The sequence below is a fragment of the Morone saxatilis genome, unplaced genomic scaffold (genome assembly GCF_004916995.1).
Source record: "Morone saxatilis isolate NCDOM2014 unplaced genomic scaffold, NCSU_SB_2.0 Contig18, whole genome shotgun sequence".
NCBI classification, from domain to species: Eukaryota; Metazoa; Chordata; class Actinopteri; family Moronidae; genus Morone; species Morone saxatilis.
The window spans coordinates 23,718,851-23,741,063 of record NW_023339740.1 but is presented as its reverse complement, the minus strand read 5'-3'; the positions used below and the strand labels follow the sequence as shown (position 1 = coordinate 23,741,063).

Here is a 22,213-nt window from a genome sequence, read left to right as displayed (position 1 = left end):
TTTCATATGACTTACTTATCCGTCTTCTGTAGGTTGACAGAGGATTTTACCTTGGGCTTTCTGTGGATCAGTTATGTGATCTGCAATCAGTAAAGAAAGTTAAAATTGTATTTATTTAATTCACCTGATTAATGGATTTTATTACAGGTATGCTAAATTTACATTATGTGATCATTTTAACTATATGACACCACTCCAAAGAAATCACTAATTGAGCCAAGGCTAGTATGGATTATAACTTACAACCTAACCTTTCCATTAGGTCTCTTTTGCGTAGTATAGTCCTCAGATATTTCAACCTGGCAATACTTCATAGTTTTGAAGTTGAGTCTATGAAGACAGGGAATTGTGGAATTCAAGTGAGACAACACAGTGGAGGAGAAAACAACAGAAAATAAAAGTAAAAGTATGATCTGCAATATAGATGGTAAAGATAGTGATTTTCATTTAGCTGCATTACACTAAGTAGAGAACATTGCCCAGTTCACCAGATGTGCACAGGAAATAAAATGCTAGCGACACATGCACCGTAGGCTACGTCTTCTTTGATCTCATAAACCTGACAGATGTGATTCATCCATGCCTGTTTACAGCCGTGCATTAATTTCCCCTCCCGTTCTTAACACAGTTTAGCCCAATTAACACAGTAGCTCTTTTACTAACAGTGTGAGGGGGAGATGTGCATGTGTCAGAGCTGCAGTTGGCTGCAGCCAAGTACCGAACGAGATCCAAAATGGAGGGACTGCTGTGAATACCAATGCTTCCTACTTCCCCTCACTCAAGACGAGTGATAGGTTGTGCTCTCTCTCTCTGTTTCTCTCGCTTTCTTTTCCTCGGGCTGCCATGTTTCTTTCATTCTACTATAGAAATACATCAGCTCACAGAAGGAGATGAGAAAAAATAAGCCATTAAGGCATACAGGAGTGCACGATTAGAGAAATAATTGAGAGGCATAATGGAGGTAGTGAGATTAGATGAATTTGTGTAATTTTCTAAAATCTTCCATGGAGTCTTGCACTTTCAGAGAAACTATAAATGTAATTCTCTACCATTTTCTTCCTGTCGTCGGCTATCGCTCTTCCCCTTAGGGATTTTAAACAAGAATAGATGTCCTTAGGGATAGTTGGGTCATTCCAGTTCATTGCAGTGTTTCCACCGGCGGAGCCACGCCTCCAGACATGAGAACTTCAAAATGCTTGACATCAGGGCAACAGCAGTGTGCTAATAATCAGGGAATATATGTTTCTGGGCCTTACCCCAAAACACCCCTCCTTGTCATTGTAATAAATGGATAGAATCACACTGATCTTCTGTAGCTTTCATCATTTTATCCAGTGCCATATAAATCCAAAATATGCCTACTCTCTGATCCGTAGATTCTGATATCAATCTCACTGCCAGTGCCCCCCCAGCTGACTTCATGCCTCCACATTTCCAGTGAGATCTGAAAATGACTAAAGGGAAATAGCTGCAGGATAGACAACGTGGCTCATTTAACTGTCTTACCTGCCACTAGCTAGCAGTGGGAGGGGACATATAGGTGGGTAAAATGACAGTAATATTATACATGTGACACTCCAGCTAATGAAGACTGATTAATGCTAGGTGTACCTGTAGCCACAGGGGGAACAATGTTGAAAGATGATCAAACCAGTGTCTGTCTAATCAGTAAAAGTGCCCTTGATTCAGTCAAAGACGACAGCGGGCACCTTTGAAGAGGGACTGACATTGGCTTATGTAAAAGAAAACACTGCTTCAAACAGAAGGTAAAGTCATACAGTACAGGATGAGTACAGTGGAGCAGTTCTGACAACATTTCATCAACCATATGAAGCTCTGTGTATTGTTTACTGTGATATGTGTTGTCTATGCTTTGGGTTTGCATTGTAGCAAAGTAAATATCAGTGGGTGGGAAGGTCTTGCTGGTATGGGTTGGGTACTGTTCACATTTGAATTGATACAGGTACCAGTAGCTGGAATTTGGTACCAGTACCCAACTGTACCTTTTTCCGGTACTTTACTCTGTAATAACCAAAATCTGATATCAGTGGTAAAAGTTCAAACTGGATTAATCCATTGGAGACCATGAATGTCTGTACCAGATTTTGTATCTATATCATCCAGTAGATGTTGAGACATTTTACTGGATAAGTCCAAATTTGTACTGACATTCTTCATCAATGTTTTCCGTGTTCTTTTGATTTGAACTAAACCTAAAGTTAACTGAAAGTACAAAAAATGAACATTCATATTTCATGTCAATACTTGCTTGCCAGCTAATGATCCTAGGTTGTCTATTAGCATTTTATGGCTAACTTGTTAAATGCCACATTAGTAAGCATTCATAAGTCATATTTAAACATGCACCACAAGAGAGTTATCACGTACCTGTGGAGACCAGCTACCAGACGGCATGTTGAGGTTGACCTCCTGGCAGCTGTTCGATGTCTATCCTCGAGTTCATAGTTGCAGTTAAATCATACCCTCAAATCTACGCTTATGTGATTGGCTGAAAAGTAAGGAGACATCTGATACAGCTACAGACAATTCCCTTTTGAAAAAAAACTTAAAAATACATTTTTGATTAAAATTACCAGTACTTTGAAACAAATATATTTGTGGATTTCTATTACATTTATGTAAAACAAGAAATATAAGTGTGTGCATCATAAATACATTTGTGAATTATTTGAGAATCCCACACAATTTATATGATGAATGTGTTAATGTTCAAACATGTATGAACTGCATTGTATATGATGAAGAAGCAGTTATTGATGTTTTAACACAGGTCAGTTATTCAGCTGGTCATGTAATCTTTTTGACCCTTCTACCTTCAAGGTACTCATGGTGACATTTTTGCTGAATCCATACGATGAACTTAATGTTTGCTGCTGTGCACCTGTACACAGGACAGGATGTGAAGGTCACCATTTTGGCCAGCAGGACACTCTATTCCCCAGAACAGAGAGGAGAGGAGCTGCAGTGGCAGCCTCTAATCCTCTTTAATTTGTTTTCAGATGGGGCTTTGGAATACCAGCCTGCTCCCTAAGCAGAGATCACATAAGAACGTGGGTTGGGACAGCTGTCTCCTCTTCTGGCAGTTTTTAATACAGGTCTGCTCACCACCCCACCCTGCAATGAACAATTCTGGTACTGAGCTGAGTAGTTACTTTATGTGGATTTTAGTTTTTAAAAAAAATGGAATGCAATTCCACATAGTACAAAGTCATGGCAGTGCCAGCATGGCTGTGTCGAAAAAATAAATAAAACAGAAAATGAAAGTGGGTGGGGGTGGAGATGTGTGTTGCTTTTGTTTTTTTCCTTTATCAGCAGTCATGTGGCCTCCTCCTCAGCCCTCTACACAAAACAAAGCTTGTAATTGGGTTTGGGTGTGTCCCCTTTCTCCTTTGTTTGACGGTAAAGGTTGAATTGGAGAAGGAAAAAAAGGATGCTTTGCTTACCTCACCTACATGCCTGTGTACCTTCGTAGAGGTGAACTGTATCAATAAGTAAAGGAATGTCTCCTTTGCAGCACTTTTAAACCAGCTGTGTTGGTCAGATGAAGGCATAATTCTGTTGAAGTGATGAAGCACATCTTGAGAGACAGAGGGGGTTTAAAAGCTGCTGAAACAAAGCATGCAGGCAATAGGTTGGCGATGCAGGCAGGGTGCTGGCAGTCCTTTAATCCTCACCGCAGTGCTGATAAATCGGCATGCGAGTTTCATTTTTATCCCCCTTACCAGTTTGCTTGGCTCTTGAGTGATGAACAAACCCCCACTTGCCTTTGAGGCCTTTTGATGTAATATCCAACCATGGATTACGCCCTCTGCACTGGGCCAGCTTGTTGCTGAGGCACTGGGCTAACAGGTGGACTCAGAGTCCAGTTAGCTCTCAGGCAGCCAGGCCGAGTAGTTGGATCACTGGGGAAAGGGTAGTATTCTAGTCAGAAAGCCTCAGTGATACTATGTATCTTCTCTTCTTGTAATTGGACTACAATGGATGAAAACCCATATCACTTGAACTTGAGAAGCTAGACGTGCCAGCAAATTTCTTTCAAATATCACTTGATCACTCTTTATGTCCCATGAACACAATGCCTGGCAGTGAATCTTTCAAAACTATTATGTGCTTATGTGCCACTCTTTGAACTTCCAGTGATACATGTAGTGATAGATTTCTGAAGCACTTCTCTTAGATTATCTCATTGGTCTGCACTGCAGTTTGTGTCGCCGTCACACCTTGTATATTATGAATCTGATATCTCAAAAAGTAGGATGACTCCTCTTTTGAGAAGAGGTTAACAAAAAAAATTTGTTTTTTTCCCTCTGGGTTTTATCAGTCCCTTTCCCATCACTCATTTGTACTTTCATTTACAACACTTTCAAACTGATCCTCTTGCCCCTAAGCTGTATGATGATTGTGTAAGCATAGATTGAAGATTATGCACTCCAGTTTTCCATTGCATCATGCTCAGCATGCACTGTCCTTAAAGAAAGCTAGCTAGATGATCTCTTTTTCTCTCTCTTATGTACGAATGTTTGATTTTTAAGAGGGAAAAATATCCTTTGCCGTAAGCTAAAAAGATACAACAGCAGGGAGACTGCTTTTTTAAGGCCACTAGAGTTAATAGAACTATATAATACAATGCCAGAAATCTGCTGAACCCCCAGCACAACACTGAGGGTTGTGTTTGTCAGGCAAACTCAATGCACTCAATCGAAGATATCTTAATTGAGGTCACTTTGCCAATAGTTGCTTTTGCTTTTTTTCCCTTTTGGAACATCAAGGCAAACTGGATCTCCTCTTTTAGGCCCCGATGCTAAAAAGGTTTGAGTAAAAGAAAAAAGCATTGCCTGTGGGAGATTGTTTCTGAGGTGGTTGAGTGAGGCTTCAAAGTGGAAAAAACAAGAACAAACCAGTGCAAAGATGTTGCGAATAGTCACTGAAATAACATGAAATGGCCTTCTTGTAGCAGCAGCAATTCTGCTATGATAAATTGACTGCACACTTTATGTTTCCTGCATGCTGGATACGTTCCTCAAATCTACCCGTTTGACATTCAGAATGGCCATTTCCCCACGCTGCCCTCGTCTCCTCCCTCGTTTCCTGCCATTGCTCATGACCTGTAGTGATGCAGGGGTCTACAGATTGAATGCACAAACAGTGATTGATACCCTAGTGAGTCTGTCTCTGGGTTACCGGGACAACTTGCTTCCTTGGTAACAGTATCATGACTTCTTTGAGGCCTTTATTAATATGGCACCCAGGTCCTGTTTACCTTATTAAAAACAGATTGGAATATCTATTTCCAAGGCACATGACATTTCGTTCCTCTGAGCTCTAGATTTGTTTGTTGTATTTATTACTAAGTAATGGAAAAATACAAACAAACTGCTAGGCAGCTTTTAGGAAAACCTTCAGATCATTTTGTAGATTGTTTATTCAGACTCTGATGCATTCAAGATTACTTTTTTATGATTTTAAATTAACACACACACCACCCCATTTTTTTCCTTTATTTCATATTTTAGTTGTGATATTAATTCCCAGATACATGTACATAGAGGAAGGGTGTAGCATTGTTACAGTTTCATGTAGACTCTTCATGCCCTTTTACAGAATTTGAAAACTTTATATTAAACAAATATTTAAGTTTTCTCTTATTTATCCATTTGTGTGTCTAGCCATTTGTTATCTTTGTGTGTCAGTGTTTTTGTGTGTGTCACTAAACATTGGACTGTGACTCCCGCTCAGCTCTAAATGTGTTTACTTGATGTAAAACACCCACACTCATTGTACCAGAGGCTTTTACAGAATAAAGAATAGTGAATAGAATCATAAAATGCTATTTGAAAAATTACTTTTTTGAGTGGTTGAGGCAGGATTTGGAAACACATTTTCTGTTTCGGCTGCAGGTGTCCACTTAATTTTTCGGGCAAAGTAAACACTTCTAAGCAGAGCAGACACTTGGGTCACTTCCCACTTCAGTTCATGTCTGCTGATTACTTATTGCAGATATACTGGATAAAACATAGTATAGTAACACAGTATTTTTTGTCCTGTACCACCCACCTGTAACTGAGTGTTGCTCTTTAATTTATAGACGTTTATACAAAAGTATATACTTTTCTACATACAACCACCACTTAATATACAGTGAATTGGTCCCTGCAGTTGCCCTTCCAAACTCAAGAGAATAGTAATACAATTGTAGTAATGCTACAAAATCCAAATATTCTATGAAAAAAGAACTGCACTGCCAGCTCAAAAGACCCACATTTACCTCATTACCTACTATATTTACCCTGCTGACTGTTCCTTGTTTTTTAAGGCTTGGACAGATCCATTGCCTGGTGTGTCACCCTGCAGCACTATGCCAGAAGGCTCTGCTTGCTCACTGTGCTGTGTGCACCATCCAGAGTCTCCTAAGTTAAAGGTTCAAGACTTGCAAGTGTTCTTCAAATAAATGCTTTTTGTTCATCACAACTGTGTCAGAGAGAGCTGAGACACAGCTCTGGTGGCCTATTCTTTCTTTTTGGTGAAAAGAACATCAGTGGGATAGGCAGTCAATGGCTCACACTACAATCTTGCTTCATGAGTACATCATTTGCATTTCCAAAAAGTATTACTCTAAGGCCAGAAAGGGGCACAGTAGTTGAGAGGGAAACCTGTTATAAAAACTTCTTATCGAGTCCGAACACATTTTCACTACTTCACGGAATAATATCTTTCACATACTTGCAGATGCATGACTTGTTGAGTGCAGCTGTTCTCAAAAAGCAGAGATACAGCCCTTGCTGAGTAGAAATTGGTTGATTTTCCCATAAATTATTGAGATTGGCAGCCACAGAACAAAGATAACGAATAATTTCCAGCTGCAATAATGAAGCTAGAAGGCAGAGGGATCTATATTTAGCCAGCAGAAGCAATGCAGGTTTGCAATATCCTCTCAAGAACTAAAAATGCATTTTATTCTACTGACATATCATACGGTTAGCTCTATTCTCATAAAATTTACCAGATATGTCATTACAATAAATCTCTTTAACTAGGGAGAGGGATATTGCTATTATATATAGATAGAGCACAACATCACATCGGCACTATTTCCAGTTAAACTGGGCACTGATCCAAAAGTAGACATAAGGAAGATTGAGTTGTGAGGGACCTTTTACAGAAAAACTATGTATTTTTCTGTAGCTCAAGTTAATGCAACCTAAACGTTTTTTTTTTTTGTAATTTGTTTTACTGGCATGCCAACATAGTGTGTTCTTGATTCTGTAGATGTCAGATCTCATTGTTCAACATGTAAAGTTGCTTTCAGTTAGCTGTCATGTCAAAAACCTTATTCTCCCCTTTTGACAATTTTCTTTTCAAGCCGTTTTACAAAAAATCATACCTGTCATCCTGTGAGTTTTAAGTTTTAGTGCTTTGGCTGGTATCTTATGGCCACAAAGTGAAATCTTCACGTTTTGTCACGCCATCAAATATCCCTGTTGTAATCCTCGCTCAGTGATAAAATGCAGTGCTCTGCGGACTACGGAGCATCCTTGCCAAGTGTTTAGCACTGGTGCTGAGAGCAGAGTGCTGCATTGGTCTTTTTTTAAGTTGCCCATTTTTTCTCCCTGTTTGTCATACGCTCCAGGAAAGTGAATAAACAAATGCATGGTAAACTCCCCACACTGATTATATCAGACATTGCAAATCTCCAGAGGAAACACACAAACTAATGGCACATTTATCCCTGTACATACAAGTTCCCGGTTGGATAATCTACACCAGACATGGCTGTGTGTCATTTTCTTGATGGTATGGCCATGGAAGGTCTGTTACTCCAACTCCCCGGGGGCCACTCGCATGCTACAGCAGTGGTCATCCTTTGTCTTTAACATGAAAGCCTCATATGGCAGCAGTTCAAATAAAACCTTGTATTTCCCAAAAGTGTGTTTTTTATGTATCACGTTGGGGGAAAAAAGTCTTGTTGCCCCGTTGGCATTCATTTATATTTTATTTTTATTTTATTACATGACAGATTTTTACCAGGATTCATGGTCCTGAGGTTTATGAAAGTGTCTCAGCAAGTAAATAGCTTCAATTCAAGTAAGGAAAAATAAGGAAAAGCACCAGTTTCTAATTTGCATTTCTACTGGATGACAGTCGAACACTAATGCAGGGATAGAAAAGGAAGAGTGGGATACAGAGGGATCAGAGATTCATTGCTTACTAGTTGGCCAGCTAACTGCAGCAATGACATACACACTACTGCATCTGACTAACTCCGTGTGGGAAGGCTGGCTGCATTTCCTTCCTGGCTCCAACTCTTCTCTCCAATGACATGATAATGCCACATGCCTAAGGCTTTTCAGAATGAGGACCCACTGACAGGGTTCCTCCTGATTGCTATCCACTATAGCAGTATTGTGGGAGGGTGGTGGATTACAACGGACGGGTGCTGACACTCTTGAAGCTGAAGCATGTCATTAAACAGTAAATCACTCTGATTGAAAAACGCATCAGCTCCCAGCTTTCTGTTTACAAAAGAAGACCTTCTCCACAGGCCCAGATTGTGCTCTTGGCCAGAATAAATCAACAAGCAGCCATCCAGATTCTCCTTCCATGTAACGCTCCCTGAGCTGCATGTACAGTTACAAATCACAACCTGAGATGTGTTGACTTTGTTGAACATTCTTCACCACAGTGCTCAATCATCCAGTGACAAACACTGTTTGCTGAAGGTGATACAGTGATCATTGTGACACTTTATTTTTTAACACCTTAATCCAATTATAGAAGCTGAATTTCTTTAGAACTAAAAATATGAAGGTGTACCAGTTAAATATGTTAATACAAGCTGGAGTAGTATTTTACAGGAATAGATCTGGTTATTTAATGTAAGATATTTATTGATTATATGCATTGTTGAAGCTACTGTATGAGTACACATCTGTGCATGCTGGTCCCTGGTATAAGAGTACAGTTAAAAGTGGAATATTTTTTACAGCCCTGTTTTGGAAGTTTGGGCCATCATTTTTGGTTACGAAAGCATGACATTTGTGAGATCTGTGAATGCAGCAGCACAGGTACAGCTTTCCAACAGAGACCAATAAGGAAACACAAGCTGTCAAACAAATGGCTTGTATGCCTGCTCTGAGCACTCCGCTTGTAAAGCTCTGACTACACTACCAGAGATGCCACATGGCCACATCTCACCGATGAAGCAAAGATATAAAAAAACCTAAAGGGGTAAAAATAACACTACGGTTGCAAAACAGATTGATTTTACTTCAAAATATATCTGTGATTTATTGGAACATTTACAAATAATAAATTAAAGCTAGCACGGTGGCTTGTACTGTTGTCTCACAGAAAGAAGGTCCTGGGTTCAACTGGGGCAAGGTGTTTCTGTGTGGAGTTTGGAGTGCATGTTCTCCCCGTGTCTGCGTGAGTTTCCTGTGGGTGCTCCGGTTTCCCCCACCATCAAAAAATGTATATTAGGTGAATTTCTCCGGTCAGTGCCCTTGACCAAGGCACTAGATCTGGAGTTGAAGTCTATTCTACAAAGTTATGTTATTGCTGTGATTTAATGCTGCACAACAATCAAGGCATAACTATTTCTCAGGTGGTTTAAAAATACAACGTCTCTAACATTCTTTAACAATTCAGCCAAACCTGTTGATGGGACTGTAAATCAAGTAACTTTTATCATTGTCCTAAGAAATAAAAGGATGAGGCAGCTACTTCTACAATATCTGTCTGATTCTTCAAGAGCTTAAATAGCCAATGTTCCTTAATTAGTGATTTTCTTTATTGAGAATAATGTGAATAAAATATATAACATGTGCCATTTACATAATCTATTCCTCATTTGCCTTAGGCTCGATTTAAAGTTAACCATTTTTCAGAAGTTACCTGCAGAACTGTGAATAAATGCAAATATTACAAATAGAGGTTATTGCTGGAAAAACATGTGAAGCATTAATATGTTGTCCTTGGTTTTTACATAAGCACACACACTCGCTCACCTTCCTTAAGCTGCTGCCTTCATATCAGTCACCTGGCTTTAGCAGTGCAGGTGGACAGAATTTGGTACTATGCATATTACGTGTGTTTAATTACAGTTGTATAAAACAGTGCCAAAATTCTGTGTTTTTCATGAACAAAAATATTGATGCTGTATTGTATTGCATTGTACCGTCTTTGTCATTGCAAAAATGATTGAACAACTACATTTATCGTGTCCTTGCAATCAGTTTTTAACAAAAAAAGAAGCATATTATTCCAAACATACTTTCCTTTTCTTGAAGTGATCATGTTTGAATGTGTTTTAGACACTACAAATCAGCTCTGTTTGTTTACACTGCTTAGAGGCACAGATGAGGAAGAGAGCTGAGAAACTCAGCCATCCATTTTTCTCATACATTTAGTTGCACTGACATCTAAGCAAAGGTAGGCCATAGCCATAAATCACAGAGCACAATAACAGGCACATTTTGGGCCGGTCCATCATTGGCTGTGTTTTGTTTTCTCATTGCATCTTGGCAAATTGCTGTTATTAATGGGAGAAAGCATAGTTTGCAGCCCTCATTAGATGTTGTTCCAACAGCGCCTCTGATGGATTAAGACAAGCTGGAGGCCCTGTCTGCCTCTACTACCAGCTAATATGAGCCAATTAAATGCCGTGCACTCTCTGGCCACTCCACACTTGCTTATGTGCTCTTACAACGATATCCAACTATTCCGCTTTATGGCCAAATGGATTATAGTTTCAAGACGAGTAGATTTATTTCTACGATTTTCTACAGAACTGTATGTATACCCCAACATTCTATGATAATAAATGATGTCCCTTTAAAGCAGTTGGTTCCTCTGAGGATGCTGAACATTTCGCTTTGATCAAGGACATTTTAAATCTTCATCCATATTTTTAAAAATCTCTCCTCTCAGTAATTGGAGCTATTTGTGACACAAGCTCTTTAGGTTCTATCCGGGAATTGAGAGTCACAGATGTGTTTGGTAGTGCTAAATTTCAAGGTAACGTCATCGAGTCTGAATCATTCAGAAGAAGCTTATGGGTAGGTGGCTGTGAGCATTATATAAATAAACCCAGGCCTTCCTTCGAATGCAGGGCTTATAACACAGGAAGGATCGATACTGTGCAGCGCTAGTATGAAAACAGAATCTAAGTCTCTATGTCTGTTGAATTTAAGCTCAGCTAAAGTAAAGGTGTTCACAGTGCCAGACATAACTTGTTAGAGCTTACCGGATATATCCAGCCTGGCACTTAAGTCACATTTCCTTAAAAAGCTCAAAATGTCATCTTTTCAAGCAATATACACAAGTGCATATTGTGAATAACAACAAATTCAGGGAGAAATTATTTTTGTATTTGTTCAAATAAAACAACTAACAACAGCTAAAGGTGTCTGACTAGCTTAAAGGTATCAGTTTTGTTTGTTTTAGCACAGCTTGCAAGGCAGCTGGAATGGCGAGATCATAAGCTCACACGAGAATCCATCTTGCCAGGCTTCAAGCTATGCGCTTGTGTCCAAACCACAGTAGTGTAGACCAATCAGCGTTGCTTTAAGGAAATACTGGCAGCTACAGCAAGAGCTACGGGCATGGTTTAATGCTAGTTTTGTGTTCTGATGTGTGTGAGAAGTGACTGTTCTCAAAAACCACAATGGCTGCTGCTAAAGAGGTTAGTGTAGATGCTGCTAGCATCAGTTATATCAGAACTGGAGAGTATTTCTTTCTTCATTGAAAGAACAGTAAAGAACAGCACTGAAGAAACATGTTTTTGGTCTACTTCTGACTGGCTTTGGTCAGAGTTTGACTTGTTGAAGTTTGCCCATGACAGACGGTGATAGAGAGATGATTCATTCAATCATCTGCCAAGTATTTTTTGAAAGTGCCTGCTATTTTCCAAACAGTTTCCAATGGCAACTTCCCTGATGGTTCTGTGTAACAAACCATCTGGCGCAGTCAAGTTAAGAGCTTGCAGCATGAAGGGTAATAAAAGCAAAAATGCTGTCTTTTTCAATTGTGATCAAAATTTAAGTACATTGGAATCCTAGCTATGTGATAAATGGTGATAAATGGTAGAATATTTGATTTGATTCTATATGTTTTACATTTAATTAAAGGAGAATCTCTGTTGCTTGGAAGAAAAAAATAACCCTCCATGTTGGTGGGAGTCTGAACAGATTAAATGTTGATTTTTCCATTTTGAGTTGACAATGGCTGATTGGAGACTTGTGTCCACTCAAAACTGGGGCAGCTGTCTAAACGATCACAAGTGTTGAATTATCTCTGATGGGTGAAGACTTGCATAAACACTTGCACAGTGTCGAGATTTACGCTTAGAGTTGAATTAACACTGGAGTTTTTGCTGTGTGAATATGGTCCATATTAGCCTGCGTTTAACAGGGGCATTATGCATAACAAGAGATATTGCTTCATTGGAACACATTCAACAGAGAATTGGCAAATAAAATGTGTCTAATTTATGAAGTCATTTGGATGACATTCGATTGATATTGAATTGCGTGGGAATTATGCCCTCATGTCTTGGTATGTGCAGTCTGCAACTGCTCCAGTTTCTCATAGGGATTATTTGAAATGTGAACTTCCCTGGCACGAGTGCATAACCCATGTAATTTGCTCTTTTAAAAATTCCTCATCCCTCCCCACACGCTCCAGAGCATTTTTCTGTCATTGGCTATGCTATATTTTCCACTGTGCCACATAGTCAATGAATTGTTCACAATTAATCACTGAAACCACTCAAGAAGACCACCTAGCTTCTTGTATTATAGTATTATTTGTATTGTCTGAATAATGTTACCTAATTACTTGCAATGTTATGTTTAATTATTTTTCAACTAAAAGCATATACAGTATATGCATAAACTGGATAGCACATCTTGAATTTGGAAGGAAGATTTTACAACCTATAACTGAATATGTCCTTCACTAAAGGCAAGGTACACGTTTATCCCCTGGTCAATGTGTAACCATGTTCCACAGAGTCAGTTGACTTTTTTTCCCCTTGTAATATGCGTTTTTACCACCTCTGTGGAAAACTCACAGAGAGACATTTACAAGGCCAGGCTGCTCCTCTTGTGGGCTCGTAGTAAGTGGTTAGGATTTTCTCTAAGAACATCAGCTCTGTGTTAATGACATGCAGTCTCTGGAAAGGTTTATCCATTCAATTTGACTCAAGAGAGAAGATCTCTTCAGCCCGCTGATTAAATTAAGATTCTTTAATAAGCATATCTAGGTGCACTGACATGAGAGCTGATCTGTGTGTACCAATGCAGGTACCTAAGACTATCTTTTTTAAAGGCAATAAGACTTTCTGCAGTGTAATGTCTTTCTCGTCTCTCAGTTACGTAAAAAGTTTGCTGGTGATAATTTACCTCTTTTCTGCATGTAATTTGCTGTGCCACACAAGTCCCCAGCTGTATTGTGTAGTTCACTCTGTGCACTTTTTCATTTTCTGTACATTCAGGTTACTATGTATACTTGTGAATTATTCAGTAGAGTCTTATTCTCTTTGACTCTGTCCTAAATATTATGTAAACCCAAGTAAATTTGGAAGTCTGTACTGTTTACCTGATGCAGCATTTTGTGTGAGAGCAACAATGTATGGTGTATTGCAAACATGTAGACACATTTCTACCTAGAAGGTCTTGCAAAGGACAAACAGTCTCTATGAAATGTTCTCACTGTAACCTAACAAGGGAAGAACATGCACACTTCAGCAGTATCGCAGAGAGGCGACTGAATAATCCTGGTTCAGTGTAATGTTGGTGGATATTTTCTAATGGACACAAATTGAAAATATGAGAGAATAGCATGCTCTGTGGCATGGTCTTTGAGTGTAAGGAGTTAAAAAACACGTCAAATTTGAACTACACCTTCATGTTTTGTGCTATTCTGTGCTATATTAACTTTGACAGTGAACAGATGCTTTTCAAACGAGCAACGCATTTTGACTTATGTTCTGCAGTTTGACTTTGATACAAACACCTCAAGCAGTAAAAACTTAAATGTCATATTATTTCATTTTAATGACCTATCAAGTACATTTGACTATTGTGAGAATCAATGTCATTTAACATCAAACTGTCAGTATGTATTGTTACATGCATAGTCAGGACTGTGGAGGCAGCCGCTTGTTTTTTGAAAGATTTCATGGCGGCGTGGTCTGTCTGTGGTCTTTCAGCAGTTCAGTAGCTAAAATCGTGAGATTAAATGATAATTTAATAGCTTATTTTGTTGTTATAGTAGGACTGTGTTTATTTGATAGTATTATGTATTTTAATGCTCATCTCAAGTGAAATACATCACTCAAGAACAACCATTCTTCAGATTGTTGCTTATTTTTTTACATGCATTTTACATTTAATTTGGAGCATGAGCACTAAACAATAGCTATATATATAATATAATTTGCGTACTAAAATAACTTGCTTGCTGTAAGCCTAAATTGCCTTTTTACCTGATACAACTAAACCATTTCCAGAAATGATAGTCTTTGGAGTATAAACACACTTAGATGATCTGTCTGACGTCATCATCTGTCACGATGAACAAATGTGTTGTCTCCATAAACACTAGACTGATTTAAGATGCCATACATTTATTCACTGGATTTCGGCACTTGTTGGACAAATACATCACTTTCTTTACAAAATAAACATTATGTGAATCACATAGAGAGAAACAAATACTGCACATAATATGGTCTTGACTCTCACTGTCATACTCAGTGATATTGATGTTCCTACCAAGTTTCAGCCTGTATTGTAGTGAAGTCACACTCCTCTGGTAAGAGTCATCCTACCCTGTGTGCCTATACTGCATGCTGTTAAGAAGAAAAATATATAAATTACATTTGAAAGAAAACCTTGGTAAAACAAACATAAGCAAACTCAGCAGCTGAGTTGAAGAGGCACTTTGGGTGTCAGCGCTTTGGATTTAGGTGTTTTCAATCGAGTACAAAGGGTTAGTTAGAGATGCTTATTAGATAGTGAGGTTCATGCTGGGAGTGCACTGTGTATGTATTTTTTTTAAAGATATTCTCCCTTGGAATGGAAAATTCACCTCTCCATTCTCTATACCCTTCCACTCATTTGTTTTATCTCTTTGATTTCTTTATTCATACAATTTATTTTATTATAAAGCACGTTATTAAAAAAAAAAAGGTACAGCCTGGAATTAGATTTTTATTTACAGTATCGCAACCCAAGGGTACACCTCTCTTTAATTCTAGTCTTCCTTTCTTTCTTTGCAGTGATCATCTGTATTGTTCTGTGAGACACTGATTCCCTCATAGTGGATTATGCTCTTTTACCAACACAATTATTGGTCATGAGGTCCCATTTAACCCTGTTTTATATTTTTACTGTGATATCCATCTGTTTTACAAGATACAATTCCCTCATTAAATACTGAATGTGTTAAATCTGCTCTTACGTTGGGCAGAGGGTTGCTGTCTGTCAGTGGAAGTCAGCCCACGCACCATTGCTGGCTGGCTCTGCTAGCCAGAGAGATGTTCTTTTCACTTATATGTAAACTACTTACATTTTAAATAGATATGATGGATGTATTTTTAGACACTATGTTGAGCTCCCCCCTATTTTAGGTCACGTGTAACCTTCATTTTAATGTAGCCTGCATTTAATTCCCCCCTTCCAGTTTTTAGATGTATTTATTTTCTCCCAAGTCTTCTCATTATCACCAGGTAATTGCCTTTGTATCTACCCATTTTTATTTGCTAGATATAATCTTATGCCTGTGCTGATATGCTGCACTATTATCACCTTGTGAATGTATGTGATTGTGGAAGAGTGGAACTACACTTGCAGTTCTATGTAAAGCATTGTGTAGATGGCTGTGAAAAGGGCTGATGATCAGGCTTTATGTAGCAAGGTCAAGACTCCACCTGGGACTAGTTTTTCTCTCTGAGAAGCCAAACTTCTCAAAGTGCAAACTGAATAGTTAGCACTTGCATTTGATGGTTTGTTAATGTGTGTAACTGCTGTCAGGTAATGCCTGTTATCACAAAAGCCTTAATGAAAAATATAAGTATTTTCAATTATTTGACAATAGAGAAGCACCAGACTGTGTACTACATGACACTAATTAGACAGTTGATTTTCTGATTTCTGAGTATAAGCAAAACATGTTGTTGTCAAAAGCAATAGTGGCATTCCTTTTAAAATATATTTTCATCATAAACCCAAGACCTCTTTTTTGTCAGTTCTGACATTTGTCATTATGTTCTTTATATTTACTCACTATGATTGAGAAATGATTCACAACAATTGAATATAGATGCCGTTCAAAAGCTTTTGCTTCTCTCAAAGGTTTATTGAATATGCATGTTTATTCAGGGCCAAACAACTTATATAAATAACTGGTGATCAGCTTAAACAGACTTGGCAAAGCAAACATGCATGATAACCTTCATGGCAATAATTTAATGTGAGACGTTATAATGTCTTTAAAACAGTCATGTAGGTTTCACACATTTTGATGTTTTAAAGAAGATAACATTTGAATTTGAAAAAATACTATGTATTTTTCAGAAGTAACAGCTATACCAGCTACATAGTGTTCCAGAGCTCACAGTGGTCTGAGGTAGACAAATGACTGCTATGTAACTCAAGTTTGTTTGAATCACCAAATCATACAAAGTAATTGTGCAAGGTCAGTGAAAAATGAATCTTTAAGTAACTACCACTGAAGTGCTATTTACCAAGATACTTAACCCCTCATGTGGGAGAGTGCTTGTTGTATAATTGCATAAGGATGTTTAATGGCATTTTTCCAAAAGAGAATGCAGACTCTTAAAAAATAAACACAAAACATGTATCTTGTTCAGGCAAACTGTTTTTATGGTTTATGACTGTAATAAAACTCATTTCCACTTCTTTTTTTTTACAGGATATTTGACAGTTACCATAGAGCCCCTGCCTCCTGTTGTTGTGGGAGAGACTGTTACTCTCAAGTGTAACTTCAAAACTGACGGAAGGCTTCGGGAGATTGTTTGGTACAGGGTGAGTAAGCCTGTTCACACTTTCAATGCCACCAAGCACTAAATGCTCTCCATAGCATCCATTTCTCTCATTTCTAGTCATTTGGAATCTGAGGAGGTCAACGCCAATACTCATATCACAGGTTTACAGCTGTGTTAGGAGAACAACCATGCACTGTCAAACTGCAATTGTTAGGAAACAAGCTATTATTTGGGCCAGCTGTATGGGAGGCATCACTGGCTGTTGCTTGGGAATTTGATTTCTCAATCCACTGGTCATCACCATCATTTCTTAATAGTTCACAGCTGGTGACTCAACAGTTATTAAAATCTCAGTTGGTGTACTACACTGCCTAAGTGCTGCCAATAATTAGATTGCTGTTGAAGGAGAACAAACTACCAAAAAATCTTTGTATGTGCAGTTTAATTTGGGCCATAAAACATGTTTTAAAGTTTATGGAAGTAAAGATCGGTAAAATAAATCTGCAAAAAAAAATGCAGTTCGATGAGGGTGCATTTGTTTCACTCCAAGAGAGTCACTGATAAGCACTTGAATTGGAAAGTGGTAGCAGCTGCCGCTATCACACCCTTGCCTGACCATTTGTTTTTGCAAAAAAAAAAAAACCCTCTTCAATAATTCTTGAGAGCTATACAGATTTGCTTTGTAAAAGTGGTGGACTCTTCTCCAGGTTGTTAGTGAAGTTGCTGAGTGGTGATTGGATTTGTATAATGTGGTACAGGGAAATTGCAGAGCTTGAAATGTTATCAACAAGCCTTTGGGTATTCCAAAAAAATGAATTCTTGTTGACCATTATGCTTGTGACATAATCTAAAAACCAAAACAAAATAAACAAGTGAACCGCATGCAGACAGCTGCATTTCAAGGGTGGCTTTGCTGATGAGAATATACAGTAATGTGCAGTTCCAACTTACTATTCAATCGCTGAGGCTTAGAGGAGCAGTCCACCAACTTTAGACAGTCTACTTATCATGAGGAGTTCTTCCAAAAGTCTGAAATAACACTAATAATACTATCAGGAAGAAGGCGATATTGAGTTGGATTATGGAAAATGTAGGATCCTTTTTCCATTTCTGGCGCTTGACTTATACTGGACAAAAAGTCAGTATATCCTTGGCCTGTGCTGCATCAGTTTTAACCATCCTCTTTGTGCGTCTTCCAGTTTAGTGCAATATGAAATCACGGAGTGCCAATTTAGTAATGGCTGATTGTTCACTTAAAGTGGATCGTAGTTAGGGAGGGAAATTTTAAAAGATCCTGCCATAAAGACACAATTGGTACCACAGTTCACTATTATGTGCTGTGTTCTGTTCTCTGGGGCATTATCAACTCATTGCAACTGTTCACTATACCAAACAGAAGAGGTCTCTGTCAAGAAAAAGTGAAAATCATTAGCTCCAAAGGAAGTATTTATTTCTGTCCTGTACTGTATTAGTGTACATATATGTACATAATAAACTGGCAAATCAGAGTGCTTATTGGCCTTTATAGACTTTTAACACCCATTGTTTTTTTATTTTTGAGCTCTTCATCATCTTGGGTATCTGACCAGTCAACTGGCCCAGGTTAGCTGGAACAGTATGCAATTTTTATTGTTGAAGTCTGCATCTTACTTGATAATTATTGAAACAGTATTTAATAATTGTGTTATGTAGAGTAGAACACTATGACATTCACCTTGGTTTCACCCTCCACCCTGTGCTGGAACGCTGTGCATTAATGAGCGAGCAGCGCTTTATTGCTTAGGCAGGAACTCTGTCTTAAGAGTAGCTTCTGCTTTCTCACTTTTATTATTGTGAAATAAAACAGTGTCTCTGGACTCATCTTAGCAAATGCTGACCTTTCAAGGTAGGACAAAAAGAGATTTATGGCACTTTACACATTCACCTTAGTATCATAGATCACTTTCATTGCTGTGACAATTTCATTTAATCAGGCAGGGATTGGAGAGCGTTGTTTTGCTTATATTCTGTCAGATTTCTGTGCTGTCTATTGATAGGTGTAGTTTAAATAACCGCTTTGAGAATAGAGCTGCCCATATTAAGTGTTCTCACGAGGAAAGCAAAAAGGTTGTAACAGAAATCGGCCTCATCTCTCCGGTGGCCACTGCTCAGCACAAGCGTTGATAAATTATAAATCAATTACCCACATTTAGCTGCCAAAGTTTCTTTAATCTCTGCCTTTTATTTGACTAAATACTGTTGACTTCTCATTTTAGCTCCTGTTCAAATGGAACCGGGGTTGATACTCACCTGGGAAATCCTCGTATCTAATCGAAGTTTGGCCAATCAGACAAAGGGCTGAATAAACTGAATATTTCAGTGTGCTCATTTGTGATGCTACATCCTGACATATTCTGTTTGAGGATTTTTTAATGCATAACACATCTAGACTGCAGTCAGAATTAGCATGTCTTAGGATGTACTTAAGATAAACCTGATTATTTTAGAGAGCCTTTCAAGCCACACTAACTCAAATTCTCCTCAACATTATATTCAAAACTAGAGAGATAAAAATAATGGATTTGATATGAGTTTCCCCCATGGTTTCTATTATATTAAAGCATTTGGATTTCCTTTTATCCTCCTAAATCACGAATAAGTATTTTTTTTTTAGGGTCTGGACAAATATTATTGCTAAAGAGTCATAGTGTAAGGGTGTAGGGGATGTATGTATTTTTTTTATTTTAAAGCCACAGCCCCCCTTTTCATTAAGACTGACCTTTTCATATAATTTGAATTAGATTTTTTATACTTTATACTTTTGAGTTTGAGAGGGGTCTTTAATAAGTAGACCTACCATCCTAGAGCTTTATATATGAATAACTGAGCTTGCATTTGATTTATGTTAACAAATACAGAAATGAGAAACAGGCATTGTTATTATACCATACGGAAATATGTAATGTGTTTAGCGATATATGGGCTTTGCATTGGCAAATATATACATTTTTGTTTTGCCAAAAGTAATTCACAGACAAATAATAATAATCCTACAAAGTGGTGTTGCTTGGGGTCAGTTAGACCCCAGAGAGGTGTAACTCCAGGTTAGAGTTCTTATTAGCAAACTGTTATCTTGCATTATTGCAATATTGTGCATTGTGGCTCAAGTGGATGATTGTCTCATGTAGCTGGAGATGCATTAATGTTAACCAAATGTAGCTTCAACCAACAAAAAAAATCTTCAAACACTTCTCTTTGTCTGCCTCCTACCCTTACCATCTGATAATAATCACAGGATAGGATCTCCTATTATACCTCTCATTTTAGTTTACTCAAGATGACACAAGATTAGCAGACAGAGACAGACAGAGACAGGGAATGGATGCAAGAGAGTGAGAGCAGTCCTTGGTAATGGATGTTGTATAGCCCTGCAGCTAATGCTTCAAGAGCAAATAAATGAAAGCCTCTCAAGTGTGTAGGATATTGCACTACAAGCCACATGAATGTTTTTAGTGAGTGGTGAATACCGGCAGGGCATGGATTAAGCACTATGGATATGCAATACCATCAAGCTGTCTATCATGCTTTAATAGCATACCAACGAGTCATAATGGATCATTTGATAGGGTAGTGCTAATGTGCCGCCTGTTTGGGAGAAGAATATCAGCATGTGTGTGCATGGCGATGCTCAGAGACTGCTAATCAAACACATGCACAAAAGCACATCTTGTGCTGTGCTCATTTTAATGTATGTCCTTCTAATGAATATATATATATATATATGCAACCTCTCCCAGTGGGCGCCCAGGTATGCAATGCTGACGGTGGTTGAGAAAGCGGTGTGTGTTAGCTTGCCTGTTGAATGCAGCTCTGCACTATGGTTAATTTTAATCACTGGATTAACTGTCTTTCTGCTCTCCTGTTCTCCCTCCTCCCTCATTCTGCCCATTACAGAATTTCTCCATCCTCCCTGACATAACTCTTCTGGGATCCTCTCTTTTACCAATGCAAGTGTCTTCCCAAAGACACTTCCCTAATTTACCACTGGCCTGTCTGCTAGCTGAGCTGGTTCTCAGATACTCTTCTTATCATTCAGCTCTGTCCACCTCTGTCCATTTCATTATTATGATTCAAACTTACCTGTATTTATAATCCTGCTCTCAGCTGAATTAAACAGCACGCTCCCCACTCCATGCACAGTATGAGTACGTAGCTTTACAAGATAACGTTCAATATCAACAACAAAAAATATTAATTATGTCCCAGAGACATTTTGTTTTATTCATGTTAAATTGCAAAATAATCTGCGTGGGTTATTGTGAGAATGTAGCCAGAAAATACTGGAATCTAGTCTTCACATTTGGAATTTATTTCTTTTTTAGATGTGGTCTTTTTTCAAATTTTTTCTAATGAAATAGTGTCACGACTGAAGGCTAGAGAAAAGTGCCTTTCATTTTGAGATTTCTTATTCAAATCTACAGACAAGCTTAGAAAAAATATCCATCTAGCTGTTACAGGTTTGGTAAGTTCCATACAAATGTTGCATTATGCCTGTGTTGTGACCTGCTCTCTAAATTATATCCTCATGCTTTCTCTATTTATCTACTTATTTATTTAAATTATATACTTCTTAATTATACTTTTATTGCCAAGTAGAATTTCATGCTTTGGTTTTAAAGGACAACAATTGAGGGCAACAGACCAGAGAAAGACTCCATGGGTCTATGTTTTTATATTGTTAGTTTTAATCAAATAAAAAAATAAAAACACAATGGTTTTCAAGTATAATTAGCTTGTGAAATACCAGTAACATTAGCTCCCTGCATGCCTTTGAATAGCTCACTAACCATATCCTGAAAATCATTATTATTATACAGTAGCTACAGTATATTTGATAAAATAAATAATGGTTTAGGGTTATCATTTAGGGCTTTTACTTCAAAGAATAGGTGATGTGATGTTTGTTCCTCTCTGAAGTGTGCGTGTTAGTATTTGTGTTGGAGCAATAACAAATCAATAGTTTATAATGTCTAGAAAGGACAATAACCAAAGACAGTCGTAAATCTCAATCATCAGCTGAATACCATTGAAAGCCTGTCAATTTTTAATGAAGCCATCTGCCTCCACAGATTCTACTCAGGGCATCACAAGTCTAACAGTTAGCTTTACAACCCATCCTACAACACCTTAAAGCATTAACTACCT

General features: G+C 38.1%; 1 protein-coding gene across 1 annotated transcript in view; it reads left to right on the top strand.

Annotated features, from left to right (window-relative positions):
- igsf21a (immunoglobin superfamily, member 21a) overlaps positions 1–22,213 on the top strand; it is a 159,786-nt gene that overhangs the window by 33,363 nt on the left and 104,210 nt on the right. Inside the window, exon 2 of the mRNA XM_035661267.1 lies at positions 16,957–17,069. Within this exon, the coding sequence (XP_035517160.1) occupies positions 16,957–17,069 (113 nt within the window). The remainder of the gene's footprint in view (positions 1–16,956; positions 17,070–22,213) is intronic.